This window comes from Schistocerca americana, chromosome 8, assembly GCF_021461395.2.
Source record: "Schistocerca americana isolate TAMUIC-IGC-003095 chromosome 8, iqSchAmer2.1, whole genome shotgun sequence".
NCBI lineage: Eukaryota > Metazoa > Arthropoda > Insecta > Orthoptera > Acrididae > Schistocerca > Schistocerca americana.
In genome coordinates this window covers 404,454,274-404,474,259 of record NC_060126.1, presented here as the reverse complement: position 1 = coordinate 404,474,259, position 19,986 = coordinate 404,454,274, and the positions used below count along the sequence as shown (strand labels likewise).

General features: G+C 41.3%; 1 protein-coding gene across 3 annotated transcripts in view; it reads left to right on the top strand.

Annotated features, from left to right (window-relative positions):
- The window catches only part of LOC124545286 (serine protease filzig-like), a 362,293-nt gene that overhangs the window by 334,124 nt on the left and 8,183 nt on the right, over positions 1-19,986 (top strand). For all 3 annotated transcript variants that reach the window (XM_047124172.1, XM_047124170.1, XM_047124171.1), the window contains exons 10-11: positions 12,639-12,806; positions 18,081-18,237. In XM_047124172.1, coding sequence (XP_046980128.1) covers positions 12,639-12,806; positions 18,081-18,237 — 325 coding nt within the window. The remainder of the gene's footprint in view (positions 1-12,638; positions 12,807-18,080; positions 18,238-19,986) is intronic.

Genomic DNA, 19,986 nt, shown 5'->3' with positions numbered 1-19,986 from the left:
GTTACTCAATCTGTATATTGAGCAAGAAGTAAAGGAAACAAAAGAAAAATTCGGAGTAGGTATTAAAATCCATGGAGAAGAAATAAAAGCTTTAAGGTTCGCCGATGACATTGTAATTCTGTCAGAGACAGCAAAGGACTTGGAAGAGCAGTTGAACGGAATGGACAGTGTCTTGAAACGAGGGTATAAGATGAACATCAACAAAAGCAAAACGAGGATAATGGAATGTAGTCGAATTAAGTCGGGTGATGCTGAGGGAATTAGATTAGGAAATGAGACACTCAAAGTAGTAAAGGAGTTTTGCTATTTGGGGCGCAAAATAACTGATGATGATCGAAGTAGAGAGGATATAAAATGTTCACTGGCAATGGCAAGGAAAGCGTTTCTGAAGAAGAGAAATTTAACATCGAGTATAGATCAGTGTGCTCCCTGCCGCCGTTGGATAAGCAGCTGCAGCAGCAAGTCGTATACTCCTAGCTCACTCATTTCTTGCTTAGTTTAATTCTTAATTTCTTTGCGTGTTTTTGGTACTTGCATTGTTTAATTCATAAATTCCGGGCGTATTATAGTATTTGAGAGTTGTAGCATCGCGTTTTAGTACCTGAATAGTGTAAATTCGCGTAGTCTCCTTCCGCCGCCGAGCAGTGTGTCAGCAGTGCGCAAGTAGCAGCATTACTGCATTTACTAGGCAATCTTGTATTTTAATAACCGTTTAAATTTTGTGCCGATTTGTTTGCGCTCTCTGTAGATTAGTTCAGACGTTCTTTGCACAACAGTTTTTAGCATGGATAGGGACTGCAACTGCTGTGATCGGATGCAGGCTGAGTTGGCATCCCTTCGCTCCCAGCTTCAGGCAGTGTTGGCTTCGGTCACACAGCTTGAGGCTGTTGCCAATGGGCGTCACTGTGGGGGTCCGGATGGGGGTTTGTCGGGGACGGCCAGCTCGTCCCACGCATCCCCCGATCAGACTACGACTCTGGTTGCCCGGGATACTGCCTGCATTGAGGCTGATCCCTCACCTGTGGTAGAGTGGAAGGTCGTCTTAAGGTGTGACAGGGGGCGAAAGACATTCCGGAGGGCTGAACGGAAGGCATCTCCAGTTTGTCTGACGAACCGGTTTCAGGCTCTGTCTCAGGCTGATACTGATCTTCGGCCTGACATGGCCGCTTGTCCTGTTCCAGAGGTTGCCCCTCAGTCTACAAGATACGGGCGGTCGCAGAGTGTGGGCTTACTGGTAGTTGGGAGCTCCAACGTCAGGCGCGTAATGGGGCCCCTTAGGGATATGGCAGCAAGAGAGGGGAAGAAAACCAATGTGCACTCCGTGTGCATACCGGGGGGAGTCATTCCAGATATGGAAAGGGTCCTTCCGGATGCCGTGAAGGGTACAGGGTGCACCCATCTGCAGGTGGTCGCTCATGTCGGCACCAATGATGTGTGTCGCTATGGATCGGAGGAAATCCTCTCTGGCTTCCGGCGGCTATCTGATTTGGTGAAGACTGCCAGTCTCGCTAGCGGGATGAAAGCAGAGCTCACCATCTGCAGCATCGTCGACAGGACTGACTGTGGACCTTTGGTACAGAGCCGAGTGGAGGGTCTGAATCAGAGGCTGAGACGGTTCTGCGACCGTGTGGGCTGCAGATTCCTCGACTTGCGCCATAGGGTGGTGGGGTTTTGGGTTCCGCTGGATAGGTGAGGAGTCCACTACACGCAACAAGCGGCTACACGGGTAGCAGGGGTTGAGTGGCGTGGGCTAGGCGGTTTTTTAGGTTAGATGGCCTTGGGCAAGTACAGAAAGGGCAACAGCCTCAACGGGTGCGGGGCAAAGTCAGGACATGCGGGGACCAAGCAGCAATCGGTATTGTAATTGTAAACTGTCGAAGCTGCGTTGGTAAAGTACCGGAACTTCAAGCACTGATAGAAAGCACCGAAGCTGAAATCGTTATAGGTACAGAAAGCTGGCTGAAGCCAGAGATAAATTCTGCCGAAATTTTTACAAAGGTACAGACGGTGTTTAGAAAGGATAGATTGCATGCAACCGGTGGTGGAGTGTTCGTCGCTGTTAGTAGTAGTTTATCCTGTAGTGAAGTAGAAGTGGATAGTTCCTGTGAATTATTATGGGTGGAGGTTACACTCAACAACCGAGCTAGGTTAATAATTGGCTCCTTTTACCGACCTCCCGACTCAGCAGCATTAGTGGCAGAACAACTGAGAGAAAATTTGGAATACATTTCACATAAATTTTCTCAGCATGTTATAGTCTTAGGTGGAGATTTCAATTTACCAGGTATAGACTGGGACACTCAGATGTTTAGGACGGGTGGTAGGGACAGAGAATCGAGTGACATTATACTGAGTGCACTATCCGAAAATTACCTCGAGCAATTAAACAGAGAACCGACTCGTGGAAATAACATCTTGGACCTACTGATAACAAACAGACCCGAACTTTTCGACTCTGTATGTGCAGAACAGGGAATCAGTGATCATAAGGCCGTTGCAGCATCCCTGAATATGGAAGTTAATAGGAATATAAAAAAAGGGAGGAAGGTTTATCTGTTTAGCAAGAGTAATAGAAGGCAGATTTCAGACTACCTAACAGATCAAAACGAAAATTTCTGTTCCGACACTGACAATGCTGAGTGTTTATGGAAAAAGTTCAAGGCAATCGTAAAATGCGTTTTAGACAGGTACGTGCCGAGTAAAACTGTGAGGGATGGGAAAAACCCACCGTGGTACGACAACAAAGTTAGGAAACTACTGCGAAAGCAAAGAGAGCTTCACTCCAAGTTTAAACGCAGCCAAAACCTCTCAGACAAACAGAAGCTAAACGATGTCAAAGTTAGCGTAAGGAGGGCTATTCGTGAAGCGTTTAGTGAATTCGAAAGTAAAATTCTATGTACCTACTTGATAGAAAATCCTAGGAAGTTCTGGTCTTACGTTAAATCGGTAAGTGGCTCGAAACAGCCCCTTCTAACAGCCGTGTACCGCAAGTCTCTAGAGGAACGGGACGTTCCAAATGATTGGAAAAGAGCACAGGTAGTCCCAGTCTTCAAGAAGGGTCGTCGAGCAGATGCGCAAAACTATAGACCTATATCTCTGACGTCGATCTGTTGTAGAATTTTAGAACATGTTTTTTGCTCGAGTGTCATGTCGTTCTTGGAAACCCAGAATCTACTATGTAGGAATCAACATGGATTCCGGAAACAGCGATCGTGTGAGACCCAACTCGCTTTATTTGTTCATGAGACCCAGAAAATATTAGATACAGGCTCCCAGGTAGATGCTATTTTTCTTGACTTCCGGAAGGCGTTCGATACAGTTCCGCACTGTCGCCTGATAAACAAAGTAAGAGCCTACGGAATATCAGACCAGCTGTGTGGCTGGATTGAAGAGTTTTTAGCAAACAAAACACAAAATGTTGTTCTCAATGGAGAGACGTCTACAGACGTTAAAGTAACCTCTGGCGTACCACAGGGGAGTGTTATGTGAACATTGCTTTTCACAATATATATAAATCACCTAGTAGATAGTGTCGGAAGTTCCATGCGGCTTTTCGCGGATGATGCTGTAGTATACAGAGAACTTGCAGCATTAGAAAATTGCAGCGAAATGCAGGAAGATCTGCAGCGGATAGGCACTTGGTGCAGGGAGTGGCAACTGACCCTTAACATAGACAAATGTAATGTATTGCGAATACATAGAAAGAAGGATCCTTTATTGTATGATTATATGATAGCGGAACAAACACTGGTAGCAGTTACTTCTGTAAAATATCTGGGAGTATGCGTGCGGAACGATTTGAACTGGAATTATCATATAACATTAATTGTTGGTAAGGCGGGTACCAGGTTGAGATTCATTGGGAAAGTCCTTAGAAAATGTAGTCCATCAACAAAGGAGGTAGCTTACAAAACACTCGTTCGACCTATACTTGAGTATTGCTCATCAGTGTGGGATCCGTACCAGATCGGGTTGACGGAGGAGATAGAGAAGATCCAAAGAAGAGCGGCGCGTTTCGTCACAGAGTTATTTGGTAACCGTGATAGCGTCACGTAGATGTTTAACAAACTCAAGTGGCAGACTCTGCAAGAGAGGCGCTCTGCATCGCGGTGTAGCTTGCTCGCCAGGTTTCGAGAGGGTGCGTTTCTGGATGAGGTATCGAATATATTGCTTCCCCCTACTTATACCTCCCGAGGACATCACGAATGTAAAATTAGAGAGATTAGAGCGCGCACGGAGGCTTTCAGACAGTCGTTCTTCCCGCGAACCATACACGACTGGAACAGGAAAGGGAGGTAATGACAGTCGCACGTAAAGTGCCCTCCGCCACACACCGTTGGGTGGCTTGCGGAGTATAAATGTAGATGTAGATTTAAACGTCAGGAAGTCTTTTCTGAAAGTATTTGTATGGAGTGTTGCTATGTATGGAAGTGAAACATGGACGATAAATAGTTTGGACAAGAAGAGAATAGAAGCTTTCGAAATGTAGTGCTACAGAAGAATGCTGAAGATTAGATGGGTAAATCACATAACTAATGAGGAAGTATTGAATAGGACTGGGGAGAAGAGAAGTTTGTGGCACAACTTGACAAGAAGACGGGACCGTTTGGTTAGGCATGTTCTGAGGCATCAAGAGATCACAAATTTAGCATTGGAGGGCAGCGTGAAGGGTAAAAATCGTAGAGGGAGACCAAGAGATGAGTACACTAAGCAGATTCAGAAGGATGTAGGTTGCAGTAAGTACTGGGAGATGAAGAAGCTTGCACAGGATAGAGTAGCATGGAGAGCTGCATCAAACCAGTCTTAGGACTGAAGACCGCAACAACAACAGTACTAAACTAGTACTAATATTTCGAAACTGAGAATTTAACATTATGTATGCATTTAATTCTCTATTTTACGAAGATTTTTAATATTGCTTTAAATGCAATTATTAGGGCTAGAATGTCTTTATTAAGGTGCAAATGTCGACCGCCTGACAGGATTTCTGAATATGAAGTCGTTGATGACTGGTCGGATATCCAATTCATCCAAAACATCTCATTGTCAGTGGGCATGACGAACAGCCAAGTTGTTCAATCGCTGCTGTCCCATTGTTGATCAGAGATATGACTTCAAACGTCTAAGGGCGCTAAATGACCGTTCTGCTGATACTGTCGTGATTGGAACTACTTGGAGAAGCTTAATACACTTCACTACTTCACATAGCATTTCTCCAACTACGGGCTCTTGTGTAATGTACTTTCTTACATCACGCATGTTTTTAAAGACCAGTTGTTTTTTTATTAGCGATATCGGCTAACATATTCAAGTGTAAGTGCAATCTCTCAAAGTCTAGGTCATGTTTGAAAAACTCAGTTGATTTTTCCAAATTTGTTTCTCCTCTGTTTACTAAAAGCAAGCACTCTTGTTCAACTGCAAAGGCCTGTGTGAGTCCAGTTTAAGCAAACCGCTCAGTAATGCAAGATTGCACCGTTTCACAAACATCAATGGAAATAGCTTTGTAGTATTCCATTGGCGTTTTGAAAGTGTGTGGTGAGCTGGCTTTGTTGTTTTTCTACTTCTTTGGTATACTTCGATTCCGAGGAAGCGAAGGATCATCAGCTTGTGAAGGTTTTTCTTTTAAACACAATTCCCAACAGTGTTCAAAACTATCACGCCTTCCCTTCAATATACAAATCAAGCCCTCACATATTTTTCCAGATCAGTAACACTTAGATGAGGGCATTGAATTTTTTTCATTTACATCCGCTACTGGGTTCATTGCATGGCAATAAAGACGTAAAAAAAAAATAAGCCTTGAATTGTAACATTGACTCAAGTACCCTGCACATTTGTAATCTCCCTCTTTTTTGTCCCCTGCAGAAAATGTTTAAAAAAACTCTACAAGTTCTTCAATATTCTCAAGATATTAGAAGCTCGCATAGTCCATCAAGTCAGGCGAAGGGGTCGTAGACCAGCTTAGTCGTTGGTGTTCTCACAGCGTATGCCTCTGAAAAGTCCCAGCCTTTTGTTGGATTCCCTTATGGTGTTTATTAAGTCCTTGGCTAAAGCCAAAACATCCCTCACAGACGTAAGATGTCTGAGACTGTCTAAAACTACCAAGTCTAAACTGTGACCAGTGCAGTGCACATAATGTGCCTTTGGTTGTATATCCGAAACAAACTTTTTTCAGTTCTTTGAACTTACCTCTCATATTAGAGGCACCATCACAGCACAGTCCTCTTAAGTTATCCATTGACAAATGAAGACGAACAAAAACGTCTTTTAAATTTCTAAACAGAGTTTGTGTTTCAGTGTTGGGGGTCTCGTATAAACCAATAAAGTCTTCGTTGATGATAAAGGAATCACTGACAGTACGAATACAAAATGACACTTGTTCGTGAATCGAAAAATCACTTGTTTCATCAACCACAATAGAAAATGTTCAGTCTTCTTGATTGAAGCCAATACCTTTCTCAACACAGGCTTTCTCTCGTTTTGAATATCGTGGGACGTCCACTTATATCCCGAACACACTAACCAATCCTTAAACTCAGGTATGTCATTCTTTCGGAGTTCCAACAATTTACATCTTCGTGTCCTCTAATTGCTAGTCCTTCACGGCTTACAAATTGCGCGGTAGTAAAAATTGTCTCAAGAACTAAATGGCCTTTCTTCATATCACTATCTAACTGTTCATTCAATCGGGAAGCCACACATTGGTTAGTGATAGAATGTAGTTTCAGAACACCTTCTTTATGCGTAAATGTATTTTCATGAAGACGGAATTTTTCCAAGACCTTTTTCCAGCTAGAAAACCCTATAGAAGTAAATGCATCTTCTTTTTTTGAAGAAAATTGTAATAGATTTTTAGCATCTGCCTCTTTCCAGGCAAAAATCTTTTTCGGTAGGTGCTTCATATTCTAGCCATGTATATTTGATCAACCAAGACTTCTGAAATGATCTTCCCTTGCCAGATTGTCCAGGTTTCGGCTGTGAACGGTTCTCTCCTCAAGACGACGAAGAATTTATAATTGTTGGAGGTTGACTTGCAGTATCAACAGCTCCCAAGATCGCCTTTTCGGTAACAAATTTATCCATTGCAAGCTTAATTCACAATACACTAAGAGACTAAAGTAAACGAACAAAATATAGTCATATAAAATAGTCCACTACACTGAAGTCTGAACACTAAACACGTCTGTAGCATGCACTGAACGAAACTATCCACACTGAATGACTGCGACAGCAGGGTGGGCTTTATATAACCGCGGCGTCATAATGTCTCGAAGCGTCAAGGTGACGCGAGGCGGAAGGTTTCAGGCGCTTCTGCTCCAGTCCTTTTTATGTCACCGCCGGCGCCAGACTTTACCCGAAGGTTCGCGCGCGGGGACAATTTCTAAGTGTGGCCGCAGCACCGTAACGCTATCATGATTCACACCACTCGTTTTCAGTTAACCTGCTTACTACCATAATAATTATTTGTTTTAACTCATTACTGAATGTATTTTTAAAGGAAACTATAGTCAAACACGGAAAGTAAAATATTCCAACATAATTTAGTGATTTTACAAAGCATAATATAACTAATAATCTTCTTAAACTATTGGGGGTGCTCCGCCCTCACAAACGAATTTTTGAGGGGACTGGGGCCCCCTCAGGCCCCATGGAGTCAGCGTCTGTGTCGCGAATATGCTACTGTTTTCTTGTAAAGAGAACCTTCGATACGTAGCATTATAAATACGGACTATTCACCCAATAGGAAGCTAGTTTACATTCAGAAGCAGAAATAGTAAGAGTGAAGAATTTTATTCCAACATTGGACCAGTGAAAAATTTTATTCCAACATTGGACCATGTTTCCACTGACATGAGAGAATGTTTTACTGAAGGAAATATTTGTCATTTAAAATTGAACATACTTTTACCCTCACAACTACTGAAAGACGGCGGTAATGACCTGGCACACAAATTGAATCAGTGCTTAACTGAAATACCGTTCTTTGAAAAAGAATAACTCTTTATGATCAAAAAAAGACTAATGGGAAAGATTCTTCAATACAAGCAAATGACAATAAACGTCCTTAATGATAGTGATTCCTTTATGCAAGCAATGTCCGTTTGTCCTAGATCTGACTATCCTACTTTGCACACACTGTACGGAATATTTGCTTGTCTACCTGCATCTGATGCTACAGTAGACAGAAATTTTTCAACACTGCAGAGTACAAAGGCATGGCCGAGGTCGACAATGAAGGAGGATCGACTTATTGGCTTAGCTCTGTTGGACACTCACCTTGACATTGATTGTCCTATTGACGATGTAATTAACCAATTTACCACGAAGAATAGGTGTGTAGAATTCATCATTTCAGGAAGACAACCACAAATGTAACTTTTTTATATCATAAGGTGGCATTGTCTTGTATATGTGTATAATTAGTTTAAATAAAATATTCTTAAACTTTACATGTGACTTGATTATTTTTTATTACGGTAAAAGCAAAGGTAGCTCAAGATATCTTCAGCGCCTCCTCCTTGAGGTTTTTCTGCATCCGCCACTGCTCTGAAGTAACATTTACGAGTTCAGCCATCACTTCACAAGGTAATACTGAGCCATACTATGAAACATCTCCCCATCTGTGCTCAGCTTGCCACATAGATTTTCCTGCGCTGCACTGCACTGCCCTACTCTGAGTTGCCTGCGACCCAGTCTGTGTCTGGCCCAAAACACAAATGCCTTCAACTCACAAGGAACAAGCTCATCGATTTTTCTCATCTTTCACAAAGTTGTAGTACATACTAAGATGCAAAGAAAGCAGACACAATAGATGAATTTCGTGCTCCTTAGATTTTTTTATGAAACAGCAATAATAATAATAATAATACTGATACAGTTGTGTGAAGGTATACTGTAGATATAATAGGGAATCATAATTAAGTTATTGCTTATTGATAGGTACACTCAGTCGCATATCATCTTGAAGTCATGCCTGGCTGTAGATGCTTTTTCAACAAAAGTGGCACATTGTAAGAAGAGACTGCATGTTCTGGCATTCCTACAGACACAGTGCTGCTGTGGTATGGATAACAGATACCCCACAGTGCGGAAGTGAAATGCCACAGTTGAAGAATGTTGGATGGTATGATTCTTATGTCCAAAACATCTAAGTTACACACAGGTTCACTATTACATTGTGGAGGTATATGGACCAAATGCAGTGTGCATCCAGCCATAGTGATGTGATATCAACAACCTGACCAAAGCCAGACAGGCATGGATGATGCTGATTGGGAAGAAATCGGCCACAGACAACAATGGGAAGCCAGCCGATGAACTGATTCACAAATTTTCCTAGGGTAACGACACTCACACAGCGGCTCTCAAATAGCTCTGTGATCAAAGAGTGGATTTTTATTGTCGAGGAATTGAACAGTTGGGAGAATACTCTGATCATTATTTACAGAGACTTGCTGAAAAATAGTCTCTGTCTCAATTTGAAGTGCAGTGCAGTGTGCAGTATTCAAGATAACTTACTTCACCTGCTGCAACAATGTGTAACTTATTTTTAGAAGTACCTAAATTATACTTTTCCATGAACGTACTGGAACAGTCATCATTGTTCTGCTCAGAAGAAACATGATTCTTTGTAGCAATACAAGTGTTTGGTTGAAGCTCAGGGAAAAAGTAATGTTACTTGAATTCAGTACAAATAGACTTCTGGTAGGCTGCCTCAGCCAGCTGTCCTAATGCCACTGCTCGGTGGCTGGCATTCTCATATTATAAACTGAGGTAACAAAAGTCATGGGATAGTGAGATGCACATAGACAGATAGCAGCAGCAGCACATACACAAGGTATAAAATGGTAGTGCATTAGCAAAGCTGTCATTTGTTCTCAGTTGATTCGTGCCAAAAGGTTTCCGACGTGATTATGGCCACACGATGGAAGCTAACGGACTTTGAAAGCAGAATGGTAGTTGGAATACTAAATCACAGATGACACAGTGGCCAACAGCCATCACTTAACGATCGAGAGCTGCGGCATTTGCATAGAGTTGTCGGTGCTAACAGACAAGTAACACCGTGTGAAACAATCACAGGAAGCTATGGAACATGCAGTGAACATATCCATTAAGACAATGCAATTAAATATTGCATTAATGGCCTATGGCAGCAGACGACTAACGCAAGTGCCTTTGTTAACAGCACATCGCCTGCAGTGCCACTCCTGGGTTCGTAACGATGTCAGCTGGACCCTAGATGACTAGAAAACCGTGGACAGGTCAGATAAGTCCTGATTTCAGTTGGTAAGTCCTGATGGTAAGGTTCAAGTGTGGCACAGATCCCACACAGCCATGGACACAAGTTGTCAACAAGACACTGTGCAAGCTGGTGGTAGCTCTATAACGGCATGGGCTGTGTTTACATGGAATGGACTGGGTCCTCTGATCCAACTGCACTAATCATTGGCTGGAAATGGTTATGTTCAGGTACATGGAGACTATTTGCAGCCATTCATAGACCTCATGTTCCCAAACAATGATGGAATTTTTATGAATGACAATGCGCTGTGTCACTGGGCAACAGTTGTTCATGATTGGTTTGAGGAACATTCTGGACAATTCAAGTGAATGATTTGGCCACTCAGATTGCCCGACATGAATCCCACCATACATTTATGGGACATAATCGATAGGTCAGTTTGTGCATAAAATCCTGCATCTGAAACACTTTTACAATTATGGGCAGCTATAGAGGCAACATGGCTCAATATTCCTGCAAGTGGCTTCCAATGACTTTTTGGGACCATACCATGTCGAGTTGCTACACCAGGCAAAAGGAGGTCCTATACAATACTAGGAGGTATACCATGACTTTGATCACCTCAGTATACTTAAGTCTGATAAAATTCTGAACCTCAATTTCTTAAAAATGCTTGAGAGGTGCATCTACTAGAGCAGCATATGTTGCACCTCATTATGCATTATACATATGTGAAAGGTGAGAAAAATTGGTGACCAATTAGGCATATGCTCACCCTGTAAATTAGTTCTCTAAGAAAAACACATGACTGAATGGCAACTGGAACAGCCACTGGAGGTTATGGGAACAGCTTCTAATAGTGGACACAATATGCTCATTAACTCAGTGAAAAAGAAAAAAATTTCTAAGAGTGAGCTACTCACCTTATCTAAGCTTACATAAACACATAATGTTTTGAAAACGTTAATTCGATCTCAAAATAGTAAACCTTCTACATAACTGAAGACTGGAATACGGGGTGAATTTTAACTTACATGTGGGATTAAAAAGTTATTATTTTCAAAACAACTATACAATTTAACAAGAGTATATCTTCTAGATGCATTCATATACAACATTAAAGTTCTTTTACAATAATATATAGGATCAAAATTTTCATTTCACCTTTCTCAAATGTTTTCAGTGTGACGCAAGATAAACGTCTAAATGATAGTTAAATAGTCCTCCCATACCTTTTTTAGCTGCCCAAAAGTTAACTGCATTGCTGCTGAATGTATCTGGTGTTGCATTGTTCCCAAAGTTGTTGGAAAGGAAGGAACAGAGTCATGCCAGTGGATGGTGTTCCATCCTGTTGAAAAATGAAATTTTCTGAACTTTCAAATTGTGGAAACAGCCAGATGTTATTTCTAGTAACCGGTTTTCCCACAAAAAAGGATGGGCTGAAAATATTTTCTACACAAACTGTGTAAAACATGAGAGTCTCCATAGCTGCTATGTTCTCCATTTACTTATGTCATGGCAGGTCACTTTCCCATGCAGACAGAAAGTTCCCTCTTCATTTAAAAGTAAACATATAAGGAATCATATCTTCCTCACCCAGAATGAATTCACAAAACTATTGCTTATCACCATCACAAAGAACTTGTAGTAATTGGGACACACTGCAAAACAGGCCACACACACATTAGAAATAGCTACCTCTTGGCAGACATGACAAGTAGACTCCTGTGGCATGCATCCAAAACTGCTGAAAATGCTCTACATCTTGAACAAGCACACAGGGGTGGCCTGTGGATATCCCCTCACTTAAAAAAGTGTCTTGAGAGCTTTGGCACTGTCGTAGAATGTTCTGAGCTGTAAGAGGTGCAGTGTCATACTCTCAGTGAAACTCATACAGACAGTTATAACTGAACTGCACTTGTTGAAACAGAGAATACAAACTGCATTTTGTTGTGTTCTCACCATTACTACTCAACATTGGGTGTCAGTAATGAACAAGCTACAAGCAGTGACATGAAATGGCATATTACAACTGGCACTACGGTAAACTTTATTTAGATAGTAAAGTTACAATCTATCCTAAGAATGTATTCATGTTGAAGATACTGTATTGTAAAATTGGATGGAACACTATAAACACAAAAAAGAACAGCACTAAATTCACTGTAAGAAACATGCTGAACAAAAATTAAAACCTTCTCACACCAACATACTCAAATAATAGTATAAATATTATAATAATAAGACTGCTGTGTATTGTTAATTCCCACAGATTTCTTGGATGTGTCACACTGCCAGACTAGAAGTTAAACTTCTATTCTTTGTTCCAAAGCTCACCAACCTTGTGCTTAGCCTGGTACACATATAACAACTAATGTCTATTGTTTTTCAGGTGTCTTCTGTGTATGTCCATCCAATGTACAACAGTTCCACCTTCAATGCAGACATTGCACTGCTGATTCTGTCAAGTCCAGTGGACTTCACAACATTTGTGAGGCCTGTCTGCCTTTGGGGCTCTGCTAACACCGACATACAGTCTCTTGAGAACACAGAAGGATATGTGAGTGACAGTCACCCATACTGTAATTAACATGCACAGCCTTGTAATAACTTTCTTACTTCATAAGTATTTGTAATTAGCTGGTTGGTCTTAAGCATATTTTTTTTTGTAATTCTGATGTCGTAGGTGACAAGCTTAAAGCAAGAACTGCACAATAATTCTGAGTTTTACAGAAGACATAAATTGTAGCATGTTTTCAGCAAGAAAGGCTGTGTGGAAGAGTTTGGTGAACATCATACACTCTGTTAGTCATCTCAAATACTCTTTTTAAACTGTAGGTTAAACGTGTTGCACAAAAACTGGATAACAAGTCTCCTGTCCTGTAATAATCAAGTGAAATGTATGTAGTATAATACCAGTATCATATTGTTCCTTTTCTGTGTGCATGTCAGGTTCAGTTCTTAATCTACATAGTGTACCTAAATTCCTCTTATACCCCTTCAGGACTAAAAATGAGACAAAATAGGAACTTATATCCAGAAACATATTGCTTTTATGCCACAAGATCATAAATGTAAAACAATTTGTTCCCTCTCCTGCATCTGCTATGCGAATGAATGATAGTGTTCACTCCATTTATGGCAGTTGTAGTAATATCATGGAATGCACACCATCAGATACTAACAGAATACAATCTGACAGTGAATTTGGATCTCAAGTTGCCCCCTATTAGCACTGTGTATTATAACAACTTTACTCAGTTGTTTGCAAATGTAATAATTAAGAGAATTACACTAAATCATTCACCCAGCATGTTCAGGAGAGTGGAATACATTATTTTAGATACATTTATTCATGTAACATAAACTGTCAAGTCCAGGCCGAAAGTTCTCATTGAAAGTGATACCTACTCATTTATCACTATAAACCCTCAATGTATTTAATGGTGAATTTCACTCCTGCACTTTGCATGCAAAGGATGGAACAGAAAAAATATTATCCAATGGATAAAAATTGACTTAATCTCTTAGTGAACACTTTTCCTTACCAATTGGTGCCATGCCATTACTCTCCTTGGTAACGAGTGAAGAAGGTGAGTTACCTTCAAGATACTGTAACAGAAATCCATTCTTGGCACAACAATTTTAAATTTTAATTTATCTGGTTTTTCACAAGTAGTGTCTAACAACATAGTTCCTTCAGACAGATGGTAGGTAATCTGTTACACCATGCTTGACCAATAGAGTTACTGTAATTTCTATAATGATTTCAATTTTACTATAAAATTACAGCCTAACTTACTTGCCCAGCTCCAGTTTCTTGGTAACACTGGGGTCATGTTATGATTTCTAGTTTAGGCATTATTTACAGATTACTGCTATACTGTTTCTTTATGTGAAGATTGACAACCAGTAGATAAGCTGTGGGATATTCTTAGATTTATCCAAAGCATTTCATCTAACCAGCTAAAATTTATTGCTGATGAAATTAGATTGTTATTGGGTTCTGGAAGTGGCATTCAAATGGTACAAATCTTATGTTTCTGATAGACAACAGAGAGTACAAATATGTCATGAAGACAAGGAATACCTTTCAGTTTACAAAAAAATTAGCTATGGAGTGCCCTCAGGTTCTGCATTAGAGCCTCTGTTGTTTCTGGTATATATAAAATATGTTTTTCCAAACCATCTGAGCACTGCAGACACAGTGAAGTTTGTCATCACATGCATTTTTATAAAAGGATGCATGGAGGATGACCTACTGCAGAATGTCTCTAAGACAATAAATGAAGCAGGAAAATGGTTTAGAGATAATGTGTTGGCCATAAATAAGGACAAAAATGATATTGATGACATTCAGTAATATTAGAAGTAAAGCTAGAAGCAGCACAAAAGCTGCATTGGGTAACTGTTTTATTGCACAAGCTCCATCCACAAAATTTCTAGAACTATGAGTGGATGAGCACTTGAGATGGGAGAAGCAGCTAGAATTTTGAATAAAAAACTAAGTAAATGCTATTCTTTGCTGGGAATGCTTCAGGACTGCTGCAGCATAGAATCATTGTTGTGTGCCTATTATACTTACATGCGCCACTTGTTTAGATATGGTGTGATGATCTGGGGAAACGCAGGTATGGCAAAACAAACTTTAAAACTAAAAAAAAAAAAAAAAAAAAAAACTGTCAAAATAAGTGAAGGAGTTGGCTGCAGAGAGTCATGCAGGGATGCATTTAAGGAATTTAAAATAATGACATTTCCTGGCTTATACATTTGTGAATGTGTGTGCTTTCTCAAAATTCACCAGGAATTTTCAGTGTTGAACTGTCAGGTTCATAATTACAGAACAAAAACAGAGATGACTATCACAAAGATACCAACAACAAAAAAACCTTTGTCAAAGATGTGTACATTATCAACCAAAAATACTTTTTAGTAAATTGCCTGCTGCAATAAAGTAAATTACTGAATTTTATTAAATTCAAAGTATAGCTAAAACAATTTTTTTAATAATGCACAGCACTTATAACATTGAAGAGTATCTGCATCTGAAAAAGTAAAATTATTATATATACTGATGTAACATGATTGTATTTCTACATAAGATTGTAAACAACTTAAACATACAAAATGTTATAGTAATGATGAAGGAAAAGGTGGATTGCTACTTACTGTAAAAAAGACACATTAAGTTGCAGATGGGCACAGTTAAAAGACATTTACATAAAGCTTTTGGCCACAGCCTTCATCAGTAAAAGAGAGGCACACACCATTCATACATACAAGCAAGCACACCACATGTGCCCATGACTGCCAACTGCAGCATCTCAGGACACAGTGCAACCAACTATCACGTGTGATGCAAGGATGCAAGGAGGTGGGGAAGGGGAAGAGATAGTAGCACATAGGTGGGGTGAGAGACAACTGCTGCCTGGTGGAGTGTGCAGGAACTGGACTGCCATCTGGAGGTTGTGGGGCAGAGAGGTGGGGAAAAGAAGAGCAAAACCGGAGAGGATGACGAAAGGCAGGCAGATGTGTTAGCTGAGGACAGCAAATAAACAGGTTGGGTGATGAGAATGGGAAGGAGATGACAGGAAAGAGATACAGACACAGACTTTGTGACTGAGTGAATTGCTGATGCCGCATCTGATGCACCAGATTATTTCCTCTGATAGTTCCCCCTCTGTCCTATCATCCCCACCCATCTTCATCTCCCACTCTGTTTATTTGCCGCCCTCTGCCAGTGCATTCACCTGTCTTTTCCCACACCTCTCTTTTTATGCTCTTTTTTTCCCCACCTCCCTGCCCTGTAATCTCCTGATGCTTTACTTGTTGGCATTCTAGTCCCTGCGCACTCCACCAGACAGCACTCATCTCTCTCTCCAACCTTCCACTTCCATTACTTCCCCTTCCCCGCCTCCTCCAGATTAGATTACTGCTTACATCGCACATGATAGTTGCATTCTGGCTCGAGATGCTGGAGTTGGTGGTCATGTTTGCACAGGGGATGCTTGCTTGTGTGTATGAATGGTGTGTGTCTCTCTTGCACTGATGAAGGCTGTGGCCAAAAGCTTTATGTAAGCATCTTTTAATTTTGCCTGTCTGCAACTTAACATGTCTTCTTTACAGTAAGTAGCACTCTGTCTTTTCCTACAGTGTTGATATTCCTACGTGGAGTTTCCATTGTCTAAATTTTACTGTTGCTAGCACTAGCTGTGAAGTGACAACATCCATACAATGCATGTCATTTAATGGATGAATAAAAATATTGAATTGACTTGAATGAACTGAATAACAAGCAGATACAATGGCTGGTCATTATTCACTTTCAGGAGGTAAAATTCCTCATGCTGTTGATAGAAACACTTAAAAGTAAAAAATACTATTCCTTGCTTTTGGATCTTGATGTGGAATACTCTGTTCTCAACACCCTTTGCACCCCTGGTAAACAAATCTGCCTAATGCCAGATCTGCTAACACCTACAAGAAAAACTTCTCTCACGCTTTCCCCTCACACAACTATCCCACGAACCTTGTCCCCAATAAATCTCCCACAGTTCCTCCTCCAACCCTGAAATAAATATAGCTCATACATCAAAAGAAAAAAAATCTCAGAAGTACACCTCTTGTCATCCATATGAACTGTACTTCAAATGCCTCAATACATTACTCCATCGAAGCCATGACTTTCTTACGTCATTGTTTGAAATGAGATCTTCTCTTGCTGATATCCTTCCAACAGCACCCGCTGCAACTTCCATATCCCTTATAACCCCTGCAACATCCCTTCCAACCACTTGGCATTTCCAAACCATTACTCCTACCTCAAGATTCCTACCCCTGTTGTTATCCTACCTGCCCCCCCCTACAAAACCTACCCCATTTGCTTTCTGACTGCTAGTTACTCTAGCCCACTTACAACATGACAGACAGAGCAACATATGAAACCACTTCTGTTGTTTATCAACTAACACATATTCACTGTGACTTCTCTCTCTCTCTCTCTCTCTCTCTCTCACACACACACACACACACACACACACACACACACACACTTTTTTTCATATTGTCCCCTTCTTCTCTTCTGTTGACTTAATTGTGTTATTCATGCTGCTTCACACTTCCCTTCCTTTATAACTTAGCTTTACTTGTCAGTCAACCCTTTCTGTCCTCTCTGAACTGAAGCTGGAACAGTGCTTACCAGTCAACAACATTGGACCTTCTACTCTCTAACACATTCTTCTTCATCTTCATCTGCCCTTGTTCACATAACAGGTGTGCCCCTCTTCAAAAAGATTTCGGGCTTGCTGCCGGTCGTCATAAACTGCATTGCATGATATTTCCGCTGGACAACTGTCAGCCATCTTCAGGTGAGCCTCGATCGGCTCACCTGAAGATGGCTGACAGTTGTCCAGCGGAAATATCATGCAATTAAGTTTACGACGACCGGCTGCAAGCCAGAAATCTTTTTGAACAGTCGATTCGCCAGGAAAATTTCAAATTTTACCAGTGTGCCTCTCTCGGCCCATGATCTGAGTGACTTGCCCCACCTTTCCGATCTATTCCTCTTTCTTCCCTGTGGAAGGCACACACAACAAATTCCAAAAGTCACCATTAGTGTTTTCTACTTTCAAATTTTCATATCGCCCACACTAGAAACTTCTGAAATAAAGTATTGGCCACCCATTCTATCTCCTTGTAGTTTAATAGTTTTCTCAATTGAATTTTCCCAGTGATATGATTGTCTATAAATAACAGTAATGTGTCTTCACCTTTCTCATGTGATTTGGAGTTATTATAAAACATCTAGCAGCAAATGTTGAAAATTACTTTCCAGGTTGTTGGATGGGGCTTCGATGAAAATGGTCGAGTAACAGAGGACCTCATGATGGCCAAGATGCCAGTTGTGTCACAGCAGACCTGCCTCTGGAGCCACCCACAATTTTTCTCTCACTTCACCTCCAACAGGACATACTGTGCAGGTTTCCGTAATGGTAAGACAATGTATTTTTTTTTTTTTAAATATCTCAGTAGATGATGCACAATTCATATGATGAGTCCTTACTGATGAGGACTGAGAGCTCTGGTGTGTGCTGACATGGCAGTGGAACAAACACTAAGGGAGGGAGAACTGCAGGAATATATGATTTTGAAGCTTTGTTGACACTGGATGCAAAATCAGTGAACATATTGCATTTTTTCAAGTCACTAACAACAACATATTACTTGCCAGTACTATTTATACTTGAATACTATACAGTCTTCAATTCTGAATAGTATGTCTAGCAAATTGCAATGTTATGGATATAATAGAGGGAAACATTCCACGTGGGAAAAATATATCTAAAAACAAAGATAATGTGACTTACCAAACGAAAGCGCTGGCAGGTCGATAGACACACAAACAAACACAAACATACACACAAAATTCAAGTTTTCACAACCAACGGTTGCTTCATCAGGAAAGAGGGAAGGAGAGGGAAAGATGAAAGGATGTGGGTTTTAAGGGAGAGGGTAAGGAGTCATTCCAGTCCCGGGAGCGGAAAGACTTACCTCAGGTGAAAAAAGGACAGGTATGCACTCGCACACACACCCATATCCAACCGCACATACACAGACACAAGCAGACATTTGTAAAGCCAAAGAGTTTCGGCAGAGATGTCAGTCGAGGCAGAAGTACAGAGGCAAAGATGTTGTTGAAAGACAGGTGTGGTACGAGTGGCGGCAACTTGAAATTAGTGGAGGTTGAGACCTGGCGGATAACGAGAAGAGAGGATATACTGAAGGGCAAGTTCCCATCTCCGGAGTTCTGACAGGTTGGTGTTAGTGGGAAGTGTCCAAATAACCCAGATGGTGTAACACTGTGCCAAGATGTGCTGGCCGTGCACCAAGGCATGTTTAGCCACAGGGTGATCCTCATTACCAACAAACACTGTCTGCCTGTGTCCATTCAGGCGAAAGGACGGTTTGTTGCTGGTCATTCTCACATAGAAAGCTTCACAATGTAGCCAGGTCAGTTGGTAAATCACGTGGGTGCTTTCACACATGGCTCTGCCTTTGATTGTGTACACCTTCCGGGTTACAGGACTGGAGTAGGTGGTGGTGGGAGGGTGCATGGGACAGGCTTTACACTGGGGGGTGGTTACAAGGGTAGGAGCCAGAGGGTAGGAAAGGTGGTTTGGGGATTTCAAAGGGATGAACTAAGAGGTTACGAAGGTTAGGTGGACGGCAGAAAGACACTCTTGGTGGAGTGGGGAGGATTTCATGAAGGATGAATCTCATTTCAGGGCAGGATTTGAGGAAGTCGTATCCCTGCTGGAGAGCCACATTCAGAGTCTGATCTAGTCCCGTAAAGTATCCTGTCACAAGTGGGGCACTTTTGTGGTTCTTCTGTGGGAGGTTCTGGGCTTGAGGGGATGAGGAAGTGGCTCTGGTTATTTGCTTATGTACCAGGTCGGGGGGGTAGTTGTGGGATGCGAAAGCTGTTTTCAGATTGTTGGTGTAATGGTTCAGGGATTCCGGACTGGAGCAGATTCGTTTGCCACGAAGACCTAGGCTGTAGGGAAGGGACCGTTTGATGTGGAATGGGTGCCAGCTGTCATAATGGAGGTACTGTTGCTTGTTGGTGGGTTTGATGTGGACGGACGTGTGAAGCTGGCCATTGGACAGATGGAGGTCAACGTCAAGGAAAGTGGCATGGGATTTGGAGTAGGACCAGGTGAATCTGATGGAACCAAAGGAGT